This window comes from Lepidothrix coronata, unplaced genomic scaffold (assembly GCF_001604755.1).
Source record: "Lepidothrix coronata isolate B3197 unplaced genomic scaffold, Lepidothrix_coronata-1.0 Scaffold146, whole genome shotgun sequence".
NCBI classification, from domain to species: Eukaryota; Metazoa; Chordata; class Aves; order Passeriformes; family Pipridae; genus Lepidothrix; species Lepidothrix coronata.
This window is the reverse complement of record NW_016690326.1, coordinates 1,821,165-1,842,623: the sequence shown is the minus strand read 5'-3', so window position 1 is coordinate 1,842,623 and position 21,459 is coordinate 1,821,165. Positions and strand designations below refer to the sequence as shown.

General features: G+C 52.8%; 1 protein-coding gene across 1 annotated transcript in view; it reads right to left on the bottom strand.

Moving 5' to 3' along the window:
• NSD1 (nuclear receptor binding SET domain protein 1) overlaps nucleotides 1-16,217 on the bottom strand; it is a 58,259-nt gene extending 42,042 nt beyond the window's left edge. Inside the window, exon 1 of the mRNA XM_017828077.1 lies at nucleotides 15,573-16,217. Within this exon, the coding sequence (XP_017683566.1) occupies nucleotides 15,573-16,217 (645 nt within the window). The remainder of the gene's footprint in view (nucleotides 1-15,572) is intronic.
• Between the last annotated feature and the right edge of the window lie 5,242 nt (nucleotides 16,218-21,459).

Sequence of the window (21,459 nt, the reverse complement as noted above, 5' to 3'; positions counted from 1 at the left end):
TGATGAGAACAGCAAGTAAGGTTTTATCAATTGGGGGGACGGGGGGGGGGGGGGGGGGGGGGGGGGGGGGAGGTTGGGATGTACAGAGCAGAAAGAGAGCACAACAGCAGCCACTCCCCTCTAGGAGACAGATGGACACACTGACCTTGCCTGTCTCCAAAACCCACTCACAAGTATGAACTCTGTACAGTTACCCAAACCCACTCAGCTTCCCAGGCCACGAAAACGCCAAAATCTTTCAACACACAAACCCTAAGGCTGCTTAATGCCATTTCTGTATCACTGTCCAAGAGCAGAGAGCAGATCCTGTGCCGTTTGCTCTCTGGCTGGATGTGCACCACCAGCAGAAACCTCTGCCAAGGAGAGGTTTGGTGTGTTGTGACTAATTGAGCCAAGTTAAGGTACAGTAGGTTTTCACAGGAATCAGGAGTCCCTGTGCCCAGCTGTGATGTATCCTGCCTGTTTAGCAGCACCCACCAACACATTCCTGGTGGGTTCAGCATTTAAGAGCTCAAAAAGTGCTGGAGGTATTTCTCCTGCCAATAAGCACGAGCAATGTGCTCCTCATTAAAGCTGTCACAGTACAAACACACACTTTCTCGCTTCACTTCTGTCCTGCTCACCACCCTGCTTGAGGCACGTCTCTTGCCATTCCCAGTTCAACATCCCAGCAACAAAAACACAACAGACCTCTCTAATAAAAGGTATAGTCTGCTTCAGATTGAGTTTTATGGGTTTTCTTCATGTGGTTAAAGAAAATACAAAAGGATAAATCCTGTCATATGAAAAAAAAAGCAGGTAATGATGTTACAGACTACATTGTTGAAATTCTTCTCACTCACTCATCAAAACCCACACAATAACTTACAGCTGAGCAGATCAGGAACCAGAAGGCGAAACAGCACTGGGCAGGGGCTGCAGCCCCCTGCTCTGCCAGTGTCTTGCTGCATCATCCACATCCATGAGCACCTGAGACATTGCCTTGACTGCTACTTTTTAAATGCAGATGTACTTTCAGATGCAAAACCCCTCTTATTTTGGTCCATTTCCACCTTGTGTTCTTCCTGTAAATGTGACTTTTGCCTCAAATTCTTTACACGGATTTCCATCCTGGGCTTTAAGGGGCAGGTATATATCCAAATTGATTATCTCTGATGTCGTGCATACACATACAATGGATGTGGATCTTAATGACAACTGTAACCTGAGCACAGTCAGCCGGACCGGAGCAGTAAAACCACCAGTAAAAGCACCATCCTGGCGATTTGCCAGAGCCATTCACACTGATCCACCTGACCGACACCACAACCCCTGCCCCGAGGCAAGTCTGCATTTAAATCAACTCTTTGTCACCCTCCAACACCCCACACTGGTGCCCGGATGAAAAAGTGGCTTTCAAGAAACTATTCAGACAATGCCCAAACCTCTCTTTCCAAGAAGTCAGCAGCTATTCTCATTCCTCTAGGGTTTGCTCTCTCCCTTCCCTGGAATTAGCAGTCAGGTGTTGAACTCATCATCACCCACCACAAAGGCCCCACAGAGATTGCAGAGGCAGATTAGGAAGCACCATGACTCCAAGGAAGAGCCTCATGACAGGATGCACTGTAGCAGGTCACTGTCTTTGCATGATTTTCCTCTCTACTCTCCCCAAATACCACCAACCTGTCAGAGATGCCTGTACATTTCCACTAGGAAAAAAAACTTTCGCTAGTGAGTTTTAAAACTTAAAACATTTAAAAAAACAACAGCAGAGGAGTGAAAGCAGCAGTTGTTGCCCTTTCCAGGTACATCAAGGATCTTCCCTTAAACTGCTGTGTGATGCAAAAATTACAGCCCCAAAGCGTATATTTCTTGGGTCAGAATACAGCAAATTTCATTTCTATTACAATTACCATCTACTATGCCAAGATCAAACTGCTGATATATTCTGATGGCCAAAAATTCAGCCCTGAAGTAATGGTAATTTCTCTGTGAGGAAAAGCCCAAGTTTTTAAAACACAACAAACATCAGATGTAGTCCCTACATCTGATCACAGCACTGTTCATCTTCAGAGGATGGAAATGTTCAAGTGTTTAAATAACAAGAAAACTTGTGAGCCACTGCACATCAGGTAGGTACCACGTTGTAACTCCAGTGGAGATAACACGAAGAAATCCAAAGCAGGTAAGACACTTGGTTAGTGAGGAAGGGCAGGACCTTTCTCCATAGACGAGCAACATCACAGTTTTGTATTGTTAGGTGTTCTAAAGGGAGTCAGTACTGTCTACTCTGTTATCAACTGCCTGGCATTAATGTGCTGTTCAGATATGACAAACTACAGCCTAAACTCTAGACAATACACAGCATTTCAGATCACTTTGTGCTATTTTTGGACAAAACAAGACTGTACCTTGCAGATGTTTTTAATCAAACCCTCTCCACCGATGCAAGACCCAAAGGATCACTGTGGAAGGGCTCACAAGCAGGGGTTCAGCAGCAGTATGACACAAACACTACCTGCAAAGTCACCTCTTAAATTTGTACTGTGCCAAACACGGTGTGCAAATCACTGAGTGAAATACCAAACGTTGGTGCTCAGCTTCACGAGAAGGAGGCTTTTTATCAGAAAGCCAAGTACCTTCACCCTCTTGAAATTTTCATCATACAGCAAATAATGAAACTTATCAAGGAAAGAAAGCTTACATTTTGAAGAGATTTTACTGTGGTACATAATACTGCCAGTCCTCAACTGTCTGTCACCAATATGCCTACATTTAAAATAACCACATCATTAAAAAATAGACAAAATAACCTTTATCCAGTAACCACTGCTGTTCAATCAATTAATCTTGCTGGAAGAAGTGGCACAAAGCAGAAAGCCCACAAACACACACACAAGGCTGACAGCCACAGGCTGCACCTTTCCTGCAGCACTGGATATCTCTGAATAACAATCAGAGCAGCACCAGCCCCTCCGGCACTGCTGGAGGCACAGCTGCAGACACTCCACGTGCCCCAGTGCCCCAACAGCGTGACCAGGGATGTGACCATCTTGGCAGAGCCACAGCAAGACCAAACTGCACACTAAGGGGCAGAGATATATCTACTGTTACAGATATTTTCAACTTCATATACCCAAAGAGCCATCTGTCCAGATACCAAGCACTGATCTGCAGCCACTGTAGATCTGCACACTTCCAACTCAGACTTGCTTTGGAAAGCCATTGTGGAAATATTGGCCAAGAAAGCCCTATTACAGTTTATTCCTGACTTAATTATAAACAAGACATTATTCAATGAAGCAAAGGACAGAACATGCTTTTGAAGAAAGGCTGGGGCAGCAAAAAAGATTGTGTACAAGGACAGAGAAAAGCAAGAAGGAAGCCACTGACCCCTGAGAATAAGGGAGGAAGATCCTGCCAAGCCTGTTTCAGGAACGAACTGGACAGAATCAAAGCCAGGGAAGAAAATAAAAGGAGGCAGACACATCCAAAGGATAATTAACCAATACAGCATAAACAATGACATTAATGGCTTTTTCCTCTGAGTGTGAGTGTGCAGCAGATACCTGCCCAGGGCCCTGCAGCAGGAGCACGGGATATCTCCTGAGCAGATCTCATCACACTGGGAACTGCTGGGTAAGTCACACCCTGCCCATGAGCCAGCCCAATCATCAGTGCCAGGGGCAGAAGGCAGCAACAATTCTGTCCCATAAACTTCCAGTGCTCTCTTCAAACCTCCTCATTGCCAGGGCAGCAATTTCTGTGCTTCTCCCTACAGCCCATACACCCGGAATTACAAACAAGCTGCTCACCATACTTACTTCTTATTAGTTAGAACTGAAAGCTTGGTGAGGGTCAGTCCACTGCCTTCCCCACAACCAACTTTTATTCCTTAAAACTCAATGATCAGTATTTTTTCCTAACAGGAAAAAGAGATGACAAGCAGTTCACCTAATTCTTACAAGCTATCAACCCACTCTCAGATATGGCTGAACTGGCTGAAGATCAACAGCTTTTGTATCAGGAAAAAAAAAATCTAACAGAACAAACTTGAGAGAGAGATGACATTTGAAGGCACCTGGATAGCCTGAGCCAAATGGTCTGCTGGAGAGGCAATTTTTACAAGGGCATAGAGTGACAAGACAAGGGGCAACGCTCTTAAACTGGAAGAGGGTATGTTTAGATTGGATGTTAGGAAGAAATTCTTTACTGTGAGGGTGGTGAGGCCCTGGCACAGGTTGCCCAAAGAAGCTGCAGCTGCCCCATCCCTGGAAGTGGCTGGATGGAGCTTGGAGCAACCTGGTCTAGTGGAAGGTGTCCCTGCCCACGGCAGGGGCGTTGGAACTGGATTGTCTTTACAGTCCCTCCCAACTCAAACCATTCCATGATTCTATAAAGAAGTTATCTACTAACACAACCAACCACATGGTTGGTGTCACAGGTGGACAATGACCAGGACATACCACTCCCAACTCCTGCCACTTCACTATCACACAACAGGTTATTCACCCTCTTCCCTCGCAAAGAAGGGGCAGCAACTGGGGCAAATTCTCCCTATTAAAAGTACTCCCAGAACTAGCCTGGAAGGGCATTGCTAAAGCTACCCCAAAAATTTCCATGAGACGCTGCTTCCCTCCAGCTAAAGCTGAACCTCATTGAGTTAACTTACAGTTCAAGACAAATCAGAGCAGCTTCAACCTCAGCCCTCCGAGCTCAGAATTATCCTTCTGTCCACGCAGCTCCTATCACAGGGGAGTCCAGATCCTTTAGCTCTGATCACACAAACGAAGCAGCAATGGCTGCAGTTCCCATACAGTGACTGCTGCTGAGAGTCAGAGACAGTTAAAAGGTCAGTTCTTACCTCTGTACTGCTCTTAATGAAGGGAAGGTAGAAAGATATCTGAGTGATTCATGGTTCATTACTTCACTCAGCTCCAACACTCGTGCACTGAGAAATGAATGGACACAGACAGAAGGAAAGAAAATAGGAATTGGGAAATAACCTTTGCTTGTGAATGTTGCGTGGAAAGGTAAGAAGGAGATGAGACTAAGAACAACATCAAACCAAAGTTCAGAAGTGAAATTACTAACTGCTTGTGATGGAAGCCAAAATTTAATCCTCATTAGGAAATACTCATGTTTTAAATATGTTTTGAAATCAAAACCAAATCGGTTGGAAAAAAAGCCAAGAAAAGTGAAAGAAAGTTAAATTATATTTACTTGATATCTTAAGGAATCTTTGAAGCCAAGCAAAAGGGTCACCAAAGTTTCCTCCATACAAAGTACCACTACCACGCATATGAGTAAAAGCATTTACAGAGAGAGACTGAGATGCTGACCCTGCACTTGCTGTGACAAAACTTACAGGAATCAATCCCTGCACAGACAAAGGGGTAAGCCCAGCTGGAGTCCATATGGCCAAAAACCCCACCCAAACAAACCACAACACCTACACGGTGTATCTGCCAAAACCAGAGTAATAATCACACCGGTACTTTATGTCAACCTTCAAGTCAAACAGAGCAGTTGGAGAAGCCTGTTGGAAATTCCCAGACAGCCTGTGCTGCTGGGGTCCTGTTCTTTGCCCCAACTACTCCAGTCTTCCTTCAGCTTCAGCATGGCAGTAAAAAGCAAACAAGCATCTGACCTACACTCATGCCTGAGAAAGTACACTACCTCTTATCTGGGACCATTATCATTCAGAAGTGTTAAATACTCACTAATTAAATATTCACAAGCAAAAAATACAGCAAACATTATGATGCAGGCCAAATGTCTGTTATCAACAGTGCTTGTGGGTATTTGTTGTCTTTGGCCATTTTTTACTACCCTTTTCCAGGGTACTAAAGTTTTCCAGGGCTCATATGTACATATGAACTACCCTGAAAGGTTAAAACCAAGAGAGCACACTGCACTAGTTAGGGTAATTCCTACATCCTGAAGCATTTCTATCAAGGTCAGGAGTTATCCACAAGTGAATTTTAAATAAAGAACGCACTGATAAGAGAACATCATGTCTCAGTCACCAAAATAACTGATTAACGGCAGCCTTGTTTCACTTAAATGAGATAGTTTTCCTTATGGATTGGATGGAAGAGCAGTGCAATAGAAACCTTTGGCACTTCAGCATCCTAACAACCAGAAATGCACCTAACACCAAGGTTTGAGGGAGGCAGGAGGAGGAAGTGGGAGAGAAGAGATACAATCTCACCCAGATCCCTGGTGCAGAGAAATCCACAGACACACAAAGACACAGATGATTACAAACCACTGTCAGGAGCCTGAAGCAGGGGACAGACTCTTCTCCTTACTTATCTGCACACATTTTAAATGGTAAACCACATTCTCTTTAAATCTAGCTCCTTTAATCAGACCTAGTTGTTTCAGCAAGAGAGGAACTGTTGGCATCACAAGAACTTTGCAAACTCTCACAAACAAATGCCCACAAATATCTTTTTATGTCAGAGAACTAGCAAAAAACCCTCAAACTGAAACCAGGTCATCAGATCTGTCCCTTTTTCAGCCTTCTGTGCTCCTCTATATATTATCAAACAAATTGTTTGCAAGCAGAACATCTGATAAACACAGCATTCATTTTTCAGAAATGAAGTTTCTAAATCCACAAAATGAAAAACAGATTCATACTATGCAAAATGCAACTTGGCTATTTTAATTTATATATGTAAACTCTATCCTGTACAGCTCAAGCTGTAACCACAATGAAGCAAGACTAGAGAACAACATGCACAAAGAGTGAATATTGTATTAGAACCTCAACAGCTAAAATCTGGGAATTTGGGTTGATTTCAATGACATTACCTAGCCTGTTGTTTGTTTTGTTTTGGTTGTTGTTGTTTGGGGTTTTTTTAGTTCCACCAGCTTCTTTAAAAACAACAAACATTTAAGGAGGGCTTGCAAATTTCACCTTCTGCAGAAATTTTTATTTACTCACAGGCGAGGGACAATCCCACTTTGTTGGTCCAAATGTAAAGATGTCACTTACACAAAACCATAACAACCTCCTCAGAACAAGGTGGCATTCAGCATGCAAGTCCCCCTGCCCAACTGAACCATTTTCCCAAAATAAATAAAAATTCCATTCATACAAAATTCAATTTTAATTTGCACTTAAAACCTCAACTGCTTTTACTGAATCCCTACTAAAAATGAAATCCGAATTTTGGAACACTAGCAGAGCAATAAACTTATCTCGTGCTTATTTATTTCTTGATAACCACACTCAGAGCCATGACCTGAGGAAGGTTCATGTTTCAGGCATTGGGTACTACAAACTTATGCTTCAGAGAGGCTTCCAAACCTTTCTGTGGTGAACCCAGCTTCCTAAACATTGTGAGCATGCTGCGAGAGGACAGCCAACCAGAATCAAGAGGAATCTGACTTGTTTTGCTGCTGTTATTTAGAAATCTGTGGGCAGTCACCACATTAGCCAGAACAGTAGGAAGTCTGAACAGGTGCTTAGGAAAACCAAACAACAAAGTAACATCAGGGCAAGGGGAGGAACTATTAAAAGGGTGATAACCAGCCTGCTCCTCACCCTTCTCTGTTAGGCAACAGCAGGGATCTATCTTTCCACCAACAGTGGGCGGGAAAGTCATGAACACACTCCTCCAAAATAAGAGGAACATGGAAGCTTCCAGCAGGGCTGAGGGTGAGAGCCTTGCTGCATGCTCGAGCACCGGAGGCCCTGCAGGAGCTCAAAAAAGAAACTGGAAGTTTCCAGTGTGTTGAGATACTACTGTGCAGGAAATTTGCTGTTCACTTTTTCCTAAAAGATATCAAACCATAGGGCACCCCATCCTTTGGCCAGGGTGCAACACTTAGATTGCTCTATCCAACTCAACATTTCTGGTGTGTCACATATAAAAGTCAAATTCTGCATGCCTGAAAATGCAAGAGGAGTCCCCACTGCGTTAGTTCTGATGAACGTCTCAAAATTAAAACAAGTTACACTGCTATTTTATGATACTACTATACGTATATTTTACTATAAATTTTTTTTTCCTGAAGAGCCCAGCAGTGGGATGTGCCACCTCCAGCAGCACTCACAGCTGTTCGATACCACATGTAACCCACAGAAAAAGCTCCCTATTGAGAACTCACAGAAAACTTTACTTGGCAACCCTACCTACCCCAGTGCTTCACCCTCCAAGGAACAGGGAGGGATGGAGAGGCACAGGAGGAAATCTCCACAACTGGAGACGTGCCTTCCCTTCCCTGTGATTCAGTCACCAATAGCGCCCCTGAACTGCTCCCTTCCCCAATGCCAGGCACGTGGTGCCCCTTCCACCTGCAGCCTTGCTGCCTCACCCAGAGTCCTGGCAGCACCTCAGCTCCAAAAACGTAGCAGGCAGATGCTGCCAGCTGCCTGAAAAGCACCTGTGCATTGTGCAGCTCTGACACTGCCGAGGCTACAGCCAGTCCAGGCAATGAGGTGGGACAACTTGGTCCAACCCTTCTGCTTGAGCTGTGCTAGAGACAGGAGTGAAGGTGATCAGCCAGGGCCAGCCTACCCTTGCGAGGGAAAGGAATGATACACTAGGTGACTTTTCTCCCAACTTCTTTTTGCCATTTTTCCAAAGACCTGTGTGAGATAAATCTTGATGCCATCTTAATGATAACCACAGAAAGTCAGCATGTCCACTTTAACGAGTGCTCTTCCATCCTTCCATAGAGGCAAAGCACACTGCTGAAATTCCTCCTGGCTTCATCAATGCTTTTGGACACACGAGAGATGAATGCACACCAAGGCCATCTTTATCTCTGTCACACATTTAATCACTGCTGCAAAGCTACTGTGAGCAACCACACTGGAACCAGATTTCCAATTTAACAAGAACAGAGAACTTCAGCTGGCCCCTGCCAGGGGCATCAGCCTCTGCTCCAATACACAGCAGCATCTTCCCCTCTCCTGGGCACTGGGGTCAGTAGGACTTGCTCAGATCAGCCAAAGCAACACCTGTGCTCCTACCTAGGACTGAACCACTGGGACTCCAAACTCTTCAACTCCCAGCCTGTCTCTGCACAGCACCACAGCTCTGCACAGCTCTGAAGCAATGCCAAATTTATTTGCGCTACCATTCTGCTCCATTGCTGCAACTACTGCTGGGAGGAATGGGACACACTCCTGAGGGGGCTCGAACACCTATGCCCTGCAGCTGTCCTTGGTAACACTTCTGCTACAAACCCACTCCTGTCCCGCTGGCAAACACTGCCAGCTCAGCAAGGAGACCCCTCTAATCCCCAAGCATAGCTGTGAGGACTATTCTTGAGCACCTCTAAACCTAAAAAGCACTGGACATGCCACCTGCCCCTGCCCCCAGAGGCCCCAAACCATGAGTAGCTCTTGGCAGCCCTACCCAGAGCAGTGGCACAGCAATCCTGCTGACCGGTGACGGCCCTGTCCCAGGGCACCAGAAAGCCCCTCACCCCCTGCACCAGGACTTTGATGTCTCCAGACCACACAGCTTCCAACACCAGCTGGATGTTAAAACAGTAACAACCCACCCAAGTGAAAGTAACATTTGAACTTCCAGTAACTATTTCAGCAAACTGCAACATTTCCCAAGCATTCCTGTACACGGGACAGCAGAGTCAGGCAGGGGACACACCCGCCTGCTCCAGCACAAATGCAACATTACCTTGGAATCGACACAAAATTCATGCCCGTGAGACACTGTTGCAAGGTGTTCTGTACCTCAGCAGTCTGCAAACTCTGCCACAGGAAAATAACTCTGATGCCACGAAATTATATGCAAGCAAGGCTATTACTGATAAGTAAAATTCACTAGACAAGAGTCTGTACCTGGGAAGAGTTTAAGGGTCTGAAAATCAATAAAGGTTGAAAACTGCTGCTCTAATTCAAAACAGACTCTCTTACAGACCTTTTCCACCCATTAACTTGGAAATCCTGGCAATGCCTTAGCCACTATAAAGGATTTAACTCCCATTTTACTGAGTGAAGACTGCATTGCACAGCACAGATAGCTCCATGCAGACAGAACAAAACACGGGTCATAGTTTTTCTGGTATTAGAAGTGGCATTCACGTGAATTCTGTTGTTTTTTTAACTCCCAGGACAAGCCCTAGCCTGCTAGGATTTCTTCCTTCAGGTGTTTCTATTCCCTGTGCCTTTCTAAACACCAGAGCAAATAACTGAAAGACAAAATTACTATATACAAGAAGCTGCCAGTAACAAGGAGGAAAAACAGATGCACAGTCTAAGCAACTAAACTGAAAGTTAATCATCAGGCATAACACTGATTTTTGATTGTGAATGTCTTTTTAAGAAATACTGTCTCAATTATAACTTAAAAAATACCACTTTTCTTCTTGAGGCTCAAGTAGCTTGTTAATCACATCCAGAGTTCATGTCTCTTGAGTGAGCTCCAGATTTGTTCAGTTAACACAGGGAAATTAAAGAAAGACTTAATTGTTGTACATCACGCAGTTAACCCCACTTCTGGGAAGGCAACGCAATGAGGTGCAATGAGAAACTGCTACACTGCAAGAGGCAATCAACAAATCCATGATTACATGCAGAATATGCTGCTTTGAAGTCAAAGGTTACTGCTACAGCATCAAAATGAGCCACTACCATTGATTTTAGCAAGGCCTCAGAAGCAGCTGTAACAGCAAAACTAGAATCACTGTACCCTCAGCAACCTAATATTTGTTAGGAAAAAAAAATGAAGTTGTGGGAGATAGATACACTTTTCCAAAAAAAAAAATCCCCAGCATGTAAATATAGAGACAGCAGAGGCAGCAGAACCTGAGAGGCAGCATCTAGTCTAAAAAACACCTGTAAAAGCGCATTTTGTTACTACTATTGCCATTTTTTGCCTGTAACAGTAGCAGGTGATGAACTCATATGCTACACTGTATAGAGCTGTATCAAGCCATGCTGCTGAATAGCTGAGTGAAGTCTACACTCCTCTGGTAACAATCTTCAGCAGAGACTTGAAGTATTTATGATTGCAGACAGTACATTAACCAGGACACTGCTTGAACAAAGTCTCTCTTGCTCAAGTTTTAAAAATAAGTTTTAAATATAGAAAGCAGAAATTACATAGAGGTTTCTGCCATTACGTTCAGCAAAACCTCACTTTCAAAACCGTCCAATCTGCAAGAAAATACCTCTGGTTTTTCTGTTTGCACACAGACACGTTCAGCTGCAGAACACAAAGCGAGAAGGCATTGATCACTGAAATTTCACACCGCACTCCAGGTAGCCCAAATATCCATATTTTCTAGAGAAATACACACACAAACAGATATTTTGCACCTCATCAGTAATATGAGATTAGAGAACAAATACAATGAAACAACAGGGTAAGAGCAATCACAGCCAAATGCTACAAAAAATGCTTCCAGGATCCAACCTGCTGTGCGGGAGAGCTCTGGATCCTACAGACTGTTCAAAACCCTGCTGTCACTCAGAGCAAGCTGCTCTCACACCCTCACACACAGCGGGTCCTGCTGTGACAGCTCCTAACACCCACCCACTCACACCTCCACCACCATCAAGAGGTGATGCTGCTTTCACAATGTGATGGTGCTGCAAAGTCATTAAAGACCTCAAAAATTTACAGTCAAGCAGTAACACAGCCCAGGACAGGGCCTCCCACCGTGGAGATATCCATTCTTCTGGATACCCACCACAGCTGAAGTCCTTTATGGGTAAGTTTAGAGATATCTGAGACAAGAATGCCCCTCAGTGGGTGCCATTAGGCTGCACGGCCAGGCAAGATCCAGCTACATGCTCTTTTCTGCAAAATAATACCATCTACTAAACACTGGAAATCTTAGTGGCAAAGGGGGATGTGTGCAAGACCAGAGGCACAGGCACTGTAGAACATAGAGCCCGTTCTCTCCAGGTGCACATAGCAGGAGACGATGCCTGCAGGAAGCACAAACGGCCAAACGGAATTCATCTCCCCACCAGGAATATGTCAACTGATCAAGGAAATTTAGTTCCCTGCTCAAACAAACCACTGCTATGTCTATTGTATCTCAGGGATATAATGTTACCAGTAGTTAGTTACACCTCGAATCAACAGTCTGTAGTAGGAGATTCTTTCAGAAATGTTTACAGGAGTAGCGAGGATCACGTGGTGTTGGTTCCTTCATTTTATTTTTAGCAGAGAGAGAAATGGCACCAGACATGTCAGTTAATAAACCAAGAACCAGAGGAACTCTCACACAGTCAAACACTTTCAACGAGAGTAGTCTCCCACAGCTGCAGATTAGAACAGAACTTCATTATGGATTAATTCTAGGCTTTAAGAGAGGACTCTGCTGGCCTTCAGTACTTTTAACATTCTGCAAATGGTATGATTCTGGTAAAGCAAAAAACATACCAGGAGCCCTACACACATGTCCCACTCGTTCCTTACACCCACCTACTGGAAGCAGCCATCCTTAGGGATGAAATATCTGGCTCTGGATTTCCCTGTACCTCACCTTCCTCACTGCCATCACCCAAACATCACACTCCTACAAGGAAACAAAGAGAATGAAAAGCAACAATGAACCTCATGCGAGCTCTGCACATTCTGCAGCCTGAAACCATCAGGGTCCCCGTGGAGAAAACAACTCATGAATGCAAAATTTGCATAACACCCATCAGGAGGGGCACAGATGTGCCCTAATCCAAGAACTCTCTGCTTCCGAGTTCTCAACACTGCAAATCAAATGACTTGAACATACTTTGTGGGTAGCAACTAAAACCCAACAAGCCAGCAAAGTGAAAGTGAGGTAATAAGGCATCAAAAATTACATTAAAGGAGCAAAATTTCAGCACAAGAATTCTGCCAAAACCAAGTCCACCTGCTCCAATTCCTCAGCATCTGAGTTCAAGCAAGACCTATGGCACTCAGACCTTCTGTGGCTGCACCCATCTTCCCCAGCACTGGAGTCCGGGGCCCACTTCTCCTTCCAACTAGACATAACACAGTTCAGGATCTCTGCAACTTACAAAGGGCAGGAAAGCTCTACAGACAAGCTCATATCAAGATGGGAAAGAACAGAGATATTCAAGAACAACCACCCATTTAAATTTAAATGTTCCTAACCCAACCTGAGCACAAGGCAGCAAACCAGCAGCTGCCAGCCATCACTGCTTCACCACCCCTGGAAAAAAAACAAGACCCAAGAACATTTCCTTCTCCACAACATCTGTCAGGAGCTGCTGGGAACTTCAGACATACTTAAGGGAAGATTAACTTGACACTTAAAGTAGCTTGGCTTCAGAATATGCACATCCCTCTTTACAACTGAATGGCACCTGAGCAACCTCTGTCCTGTTTGGGGCAGTTTGGGAGCAGGAGACTGCCAGGGCTATTAACAAATCCTCATGCAAAACAATACCTGCCACCACCCCTCCTGCCCAGAGGCATTACTTTGCATCCCACTAAAGACTAAACCAAATTCTGGTCCTTGTGCTGGAAGCACTCTTGATATTTCGGAAATCAGCCTTTTCAAAGCAAGATCTAGTGAAAAATTCAAATCTTGCAAGGGGCAGACAGAGAGACTGGAGATACACACACACTTCTTCCCTCTCGGCAAAACAGGAAGTTTGAGCAGCAGTGGCACACTCAAAATCATGAGCTTCAAAAATGAAAGCTCTGAGATGGTCTCACTGTAAGGTGGAGGAGCCCCATCATCAGGCAAAATAAAGGTGATACCTGAAAGACTAGCCTAGCTATGACAAGCCTAAAAACACCTGTGCAGAACTCCCAGGGATTTGTGGTAGTTGTTTTGGGGTGGGTTTTTGTTTCAAGTTTTAGCAGGCTCTCAAAAAAAGGTTGATTCCAGTTAACCAAGCACAAATGAGACAGGAATTAAATGACTACATGAATACATGACCTGAGGAGCAAGCCTGGTTATTTCTAGCTACTATGTCATGTTCAACAATTAAAAGATTTTAACTGTCTCACTGGTAACTTGGCACAGAAGAAAATCTTTATCTCCTCCCATTCCACAGGCAGTGGGACTAAAACGAAGGACCACTCTGATTAACAAGCACTTACTAAAGACAAAATGCAAAACGTGAGGAAAGAAAGATCCTGGGTTGCCTAAAAAATGCTTTTCTTCTTCGTAGAGTTTTTTTCTTCTGAATGCAGTTATGCTTTTAAGTCACCAGAACAATTCAGCAAGGCTAACTATAGCAGGAAGGCAGTTTTACTGAAAAGTCAACTCTCCTTGCATATTCAAAAAACAGGCTCCATCACTAAGATAGTTTTGTCACCGTACTAGCTGCAGTTCTGTGGCCACCGATAGCTGAAGCAAGTGTTGTGAAAGTACCTCTGCGAGCTTCTGTTTACAAAGTGAGACCCTCCCACAACCGCATCACCGAGCACATGTCTGCGAGAGATCCCCGCTTTGCTCTGCAAAACAAAGCTGAGGATATGCACAAACCTCAGACCCACAGCAGCCTCTCACCACCAAAGACAAGACTCCGGGATTCTTCCCAAGGAAAGCTCAAGAGTATCCACGAGCTAGAACTCTACCACAAACAAATGAACCTGCCAGCAGCATCCTCTTGGAATCACCACTTCCCTGGGCACTCTATGACAAGTGCTTCCCCACCTCCCAGAGCACACACCAGGAATGCCGGATGTTCCCAAAGGAATAGAGTCCTGATCCCCAAGTGCTGCACGCCGCAGCAGGATCTGTCCGGCATCTGTGGCTCTACTGAAATTAAAAAGAGCAAGATGGTTTCGATATTACTGCTGTCAAATGAGTTAATCTTCAAACCTCGCACCAATATGTAAAACTCAGAATATCCTCCATCAAGGAACCTTAAGTTTGCAGAAACATATTTTAGGAAATATGGAAAAAAACCCTCTGAAAATCTGCAGGAAATATACATACATAGCTGAAAATAATAAAAAAAATCATGCTGAGAAATATCCCTTATGCTTGGGTTCAGAAGAAAATTACACCAAAAAAAGAAGTTTAATGCATCTACCTCCTTTCAGAACTCTTGAAGTTCGATCAGTTTCGCTTCTTATTGAATATATTATTAAAAAAACTAAAGGAATTTGTGAGTGTAGAGAGAAATTGGAAAGGAAAAAAAAGTCAGCCTGAATAGGAGGCAACGTTTGTTGCCCGCGAGGTCTGTCATGCCATGACACGGCCTCTCCCCGGCCACCGCCAAGGTCTCACAGCTCGGGAACCTCAAGCCGGGCCAGACAAAGAGCCTCTGACAGCGTTACAGCCGGAGCGGGCAGGAGAGAGGAACGCTCTGCTCCTCATCTCCACTGCACTCAAAACCAACCCTGTAAGAAGGCAAAAAACTCCACCGAACTCCGCAGCGAGTTCCCGGGCGGAGGAGATGGTGCCTCTTATTGCTGACGGGAGAAAAAGCGGCGGGGGGAGCGCGGGCGGCCGCGCCGGGACACAGGTGCGCGGCGAGCGCGGTGACAGCCCGGCAGGGTCCCCTCGCTCGGTAAGATGGCTCCTGCCCTCGGGGTGCCGGGGCGAGGGAGGGAGCGCGGCCGGCCCGGCCCCGCCGCACCGCAAAATGGCAGCGGCCGCGGCCCCCCCGCCCGCGCCCCGACGGTGCTTACGAGCTGCAGGGCCGCCGAGGACTCCGGCTTCTCCCCGGGACCGCCGTCCGGCACCGGCTCTCCCGGCTGCAGGCGGCTGTCGGGGCCCCGCTGCGGCCCGGGGCGGCCGCGGCTCCGCGAGCCGGGCTCTGCCGCCTCCTCCTCCTCCTCGTCGTCGTCGTCGTCGTCGTCCTCCTCCTCTTCCTCGTAGTCGTCGTCGTCGTCGTCGTCGTCGTCCTCCTCCTCCTCCTCCTCCTCCGGCGTCTTGGCGCCCTCCTCCTCCTCCTCCTCCGGCGCCTCCTCTCCGCCGTCCCGCAGGAGCAGGGGGAAGGCCCGGGCCCCGCGGGGCGCCTCGGCAGCCGGGTCCTGCGGTGCGGGCAGGCGGGGGGGCGGCGAGCCGGGGTCGGGCAGGGCTTCAGCGCCGTCGGCAGCGCCGCCGAGGTACTCGGCGTTGATCATGGAGGCCAAGTCCTGCAGCCGGCGCAGCGGGATGTAGCAGGACGACGGGTCCTGGCCGTAGCCGGGCTTGGCGGCCGCTAGCTGCATGGCGGGCGGCTCGGGGCCGCGGGCCTCGCCGAAGGGGCCGCCCTTGGGCTCGGCGGCCGCCAGCGAGGTGCCGAAGGGGACGAGGCAGCTGCGGCGGCTCACTTCGCAGGCCTGCTCCATGCCGGGCGGCGGGCATCCACCTGCGGGCACAGCACAATGGGGTCAGCCCGGCCCGCACCGCAAAATGGCAGCCGCGCCCGGGGGCCGCGCTCCGCTCCGCCGGCCCCGCTCCGCCACCGCCGCGCTACAGGCCCCAAGGCCGCGGCCCGGCCGCCCCGGCTCGGCTCGGCACCGGGGCCGCTCGCCCTGCCGAGAGCTGACACAGGGCCGCCGCTCACCTGCGGGTGCCGCGGGCGGCTCGGCGCCTGCCCCCGGAGCGGGGCGATGGGGAGACGCGCCGACCCGGCCCGGCCAGGCCCCGCCGCCGCCGCTCCGCCGCCTCCCTCCTCCTCCCTCCCCCGCATGCGCGCGCCCGACGCCGACGCCGCCATCCCGCGCGGGCGCGCGCGCGCGCCCCCACCCTGCGCGCCCCCGGTGTTGGGGTTCGGCTGCCGCGGCCAATCAGCGCGCGCGCGCCCGCGCGGGCCCAGCTCCTCACCCCCCCCGACCCCCCCGCCCCGCGCGCGCGGCCCCCCCTCGACGGGCGCCCCCCCACCCACCACGGGGGGGAAGGTGGGGAGGGGGCGCTCAGTGCTGCCCCCCCCCGGCGCGCCCCGGCCCGGCCTGTCCCGCTCCCCGCATCACCCCGCCCGGCACCGCGGACTCGGGCCCGCCGACCGCACCTCCATCGCAGGCAGCGGCGGGGGGCACCGGGCAGGATGGGACGGGGCGGCCCCGCAGTGTCTCGCCTGCCGGTTCCCACCCCCCCACCCCCCCGCCAGGCAGGCCGCGAGCCTGCGAGCGGCGGCGGAGCCCAGGCCAATAAAATGGAGTCGGCCAGGCCCTGCGCCCCGCCGGGGCACCCGGGCGGCGGCGGTCCCCGCGCCCCGCTCGGCCCCGCTCCCAGCCCCGGTACCCAAGGGCGGTCAGCGGGACGCGGGGCGCGGGTCGCCGCCCGCCCCCGCCGGGCTCGGGTTACCCTCTGCCATTGTCCGCCGCGCCCCGCGGGCCGGCCTGGCGCCCCCGCCGCGCTCCCCCGCCGCCCTCCCGCGCACCAGCGGGCCGGGCCGTCGCCCTCCGCGGGGCTGCCGTGCCGAGCCGTGCGAGCCGTGCCGAGCCTCGCCCGCCGGGGAGAGGCGCCGGGTGCCCGCGGCCTGGTTTGTCCTCGCCGGGCTCCGCCGCTCCCGGACAGCCGCGCTCCCGCCCGCCCTCCCGCCGCCGAGCGGCGCGCACCGGACCCGCGCCCGCCCGCTCCGCCGGGACGGGCCGCCACCGCCGCCCCCCGCAACCGGCCCGGCCCACGGCCTCGCGGCGGGCGGCGGCTCCGTCGCTACCTCCGATGCGGGCCGGGGTCTCCGCCGGCAGCCGCGCGGGTCTGGGCGCCGCGCCGCGCCGCCGCCGCACCGGCACGGCTGGGCAGGCACGGGGCGGGGGGCAGCCGGGGCAGCGCGGGGATGTGGCACCGGGGCGGTGCTGCCAGGGCCGCGCGGGGGGCAGGGCCGGGCTGCCGCCCCCCGGGGTGCCGCCGCGGGGCTCGGTGCGGCGCTGCCCGGGCGGCCCCGCTCCCCCCTCTGCCCTTTGTTTCCCCCCCCTCCCGCCTGTCCCCGGCCCGGCCGTGCGAGAGCCCCCGGGCGTGCTGGCGCCGCACTCCCCCCGGCCGGGCTGGGCCCCCGAGCAGCCGCTCTGCACACCCAGACAGGCAGCGCCCACTGCCCAGCCCTCGCTGCCCCGCGGGCGCAGCTTTCCCCTGCTGAAGCGCCATCCTCGATTGGCTTCAGCATGGCACCTCAGCGGGGTAGTGAGGTCTTGCCTCCTCCCTGCCTGCGCACCTTGGCAGCCCTGCCGAGGGCTCCTGGTTTCCCCAGAGCCCTTTGGCCTTGCCCAAGCACTCCCTCTGCCCTATCTGTGCCTGGCGATACAATAATCATTTCTCCCAGCATTTGCCCCTGAAGGGTCACACGGAGGTCCCTGACCCATTGTCACTTCACTGGTGTGCTACCACTGTGGAGAGATTGCCATGTTCAGCTCACACCACTTAAGCATGCCCACGGAGGGTAGGGTAACTTGGCAGGAAGTTTTGCTTGTGACATGTTTGTACTTCTGAGGTCCCAGCCCAGTGCTTGGCTGGTGGCATCTGACCCGCCATGGGCCTGGTGACCATGTGCTGTGGTGACACGTGAGAGCTGGGACCATGCTGTGCCCAGTGCTGCATGGACTCGGCACTGATTCCCAGTGGCCACGTGGTTCTCCCTACCCACGCAGAGCTGGGGCACCACCCAGCGTGGCTGGGGTCCCTCTGTTTACACCTGAACAGGGAAATACCTATGGCACAGTCCATCTTCCCCGATGGACTCTAGCGGCAGCAGCCACACCCTGGCACACCCGGGCAAGGGCCCAGCAGCCAATTTTCCTCCTTTCTCTTTGGAGCAACCTGCCATGCACGTTTCTGCCACGTTCCGTTCCCAAAATAAAGCTAGTGGTTTATTTATACACCCCTGGGGGTGGGCAGGGCCCTACGCAGGGCGGGATCACCTGCTGTCTCCCCAGAGCCTGGTGCCTGAGACCCAGTGAGAGAAGGCTGACCTGGGGAGAGGGTTAGGTCTGTTTCCAAGCAGGGGAACTGTATCCTGGGTCCTGAGTGTCACCAGCTGCCCTCACTCTGCTGATTTGCCACCTCTTAGTGGGGGGGGGCAAAGGGGTCACCTGCAGGACATGTCCCATGCTTTCCCCCGGGAGCCCTCTGCCCATGGGCCATGGCACAGCACATCCCCACGGGACACTGGTGGGCAGGGGCTGTACCACTTCGGCAGCGATGCCCAGGCAGCTCTGTGCACCCCAGGGCATGCCCACATTCCTCTTCCCCCATGGCACATCGCTGACAGTGGTGGCCCAGTGGGGCCCCACAGCGATCCACCTGCAGCTGTGTGGTTTTTGCTGCAGGGAGGAGGGGAGCAGTGGTGGCAGTGGGATGCGCTCAGACACACTGCCCATCTGCTGTGTCACCTCTGCCCGCGCCATGGCCAGCGCCCGCAGGAAGGGCCCTTCTCCGGCCCGTCTCTTCCGGCGGAGGAGCAGGGAAATGGCATCCCGGCCCCTGCTGCCCGCTCCCGCCCGGATGTGCGGCACAGCGGGCAGCGTGGCCGGCCCTGCCGCCGCGGAGCTTTGTCTGCGGGCTGCGGCGGGAGCGCGGGCGGCCGCAGCCTCCCCGCCACGGGGTTCGCCCTTACCCCGCACCCCGCGGCCACCCCCAGCCCAGCACGGCTCGCCACGCACGCCGGGGCCCCGCAGCCAGTCAGGCCGTTGGCTGCGGAGCCTCCCGGCACTGCAGGCTCCCTCTGCAGGCCCCGGTGCCCGCGCACAGCCCGCAAGGTGCCCCCACGGGGATGGCCCGGCGCCCGCGCTCCCGGCGGGAACGCGCATCCCCCGCCCCGCCACGGCCGCTCCCCGCCGCTGCGACGATGCCGAAGGCAGAGTGGCCCCTCACCGGGGGCTCCCGCTCGGTCTCCCCGGAGAGTGGGGGCGTCACAGCTGGCCGGCGGGGAGGCCCTGAGCTCAGTGCGGAGGGAGCTGCGTCCCCCGCGGGAGCGGTGGGCAGGGTGGGCTGGCTGCCAGGCGCCCCCGGCAGCGGCCCTTCCGCGGGGCACTACAGGGAGGCGATGGACGGCGGGCGGGCTCAGGGGGAACGCGGCCCCGGGGGGCAGCACCGCGGTCGTGCACAAAGGGCCGGGGGCGGTGGCTGGGAGCAGTGGCCGTGGGGCTGGAGCACGGCCGGGAGCGTGGGCGAAAGGGTTAAGGAGTCGCGGCGGGCAGGGGGAGGGCTGGCCCGGCCGAGGGAGAGGAAGGAAGCAGAGGAGGAGAGGAGAGGAGCGGAGAGCATCCTGCCCGGAGGGTTTGCCGGGGGCCCCTTTCCCCCAGGAAGCGGCTTGCGGGGCTTGAAACCGCCGGGATGGAGCGCAGGGAGCCGGGGCGGCGGGCGGGGCTCAGCCTGGCGCTGTGCCCGCAGGCACGCTGCCCCGGGCCGGGTGCCTGGCGCGGGGGCTGCTCCCCTTGCTGGGGTGACCCCGAGCTTCCCGGGCCCCTCACCTCACAGTCCCCCTGCCGTGCTACTCCCATGGCCCCCCGAAACCTTGGGAGGGGGACAGCCCAGTGTCACACAAGGGCGGCGGGTGCGGGCCACGAGCTGCAGGGGCCAGGAGCCATCACTGCCGAGCAATCCTGCCCTGCGTGGAAGAGCTGTCGCTGGGCTGGTGTCACCTGGAGGCCAGTCCCCGCGCAGCAGCCATATGCAGCATGGGGATAATCCCTGAGGGCCCGAGGCCCAGGTTGCCTGCCTGGGTGCTGCAGCTGCTGTCAGGGACCTTCCTGCTCCCCCAGCCCTCAGGCTGCCCCCAGTCCCCAGCTCAGGGGGTGTACAGGGCCCCCAGCCCTGGTCAGCGAGGCTGAGCCCACGCTGGGCTTTGCTCCACCCACCCAAGGTAGAGCCAGGTTCACCAGGCTCCCGTGCCTATGGGTGTCCTTCTTGCACTGGTCTTGTCACTCGGAGAGACACAAACGGGATTACGTATCGAGACACGGCACAGTTCTGCAGCCCAAGCCCCTACCCTGCCCCAGTCCTAGCCCCACTCCCAGCCCCATCCATCTGCGTGGGTGATGGAGAGCAGAGCCAGGACACATTCCCATGCTGCAGATCATTTTTCCCAGGCGCTTTTGTCACCCTTCCAACACAGTCCCGAGGCTGTCCCGCCACGAAGGCCACTGTCACCAGCCGAAAGGCGGGGGGGCCGCCCGCCTGCTCCCATCTGCCCGCCCCGCGCAGCTGCTCCCGCCGGCCGGGAGATGGGGCTGAGAGCCCGCGGCTTTCCGCAGCACCGGCGGGAGGGCGGAGAGCTGCTGGCTGGGGAGACCGCAGCGCCTCGCTGGCACCCTCAGCTTGGCCTGCCCGGCTGGGGCTGGAGGTGCACAGCCTCGGCTCTGCCGCTGCGGGGAGGGAGCGGGGGGTGCATGAAGAGGCGTGCGGGGTGGATGTGCATGTGTGTGCATTGGCCTGCATGTGTGAATGGGGACGGTGCTGTACATGTATGTGCGTGGAAGGGGGGTGCGTGGGGGGTGTATGTGTGTGGACGGGGGTTTTGCGTGCGATGTAGTGTGTGTGCGTGGCTGGATGCATGCATAGAGTGGGGGGTGTCTGTGCATGGGGCGTGTGCCTGAGGGGAGTGTGCGGGGTGGTGCAAGTGTGCACACATGGACATGTGTGTGTGTAGGA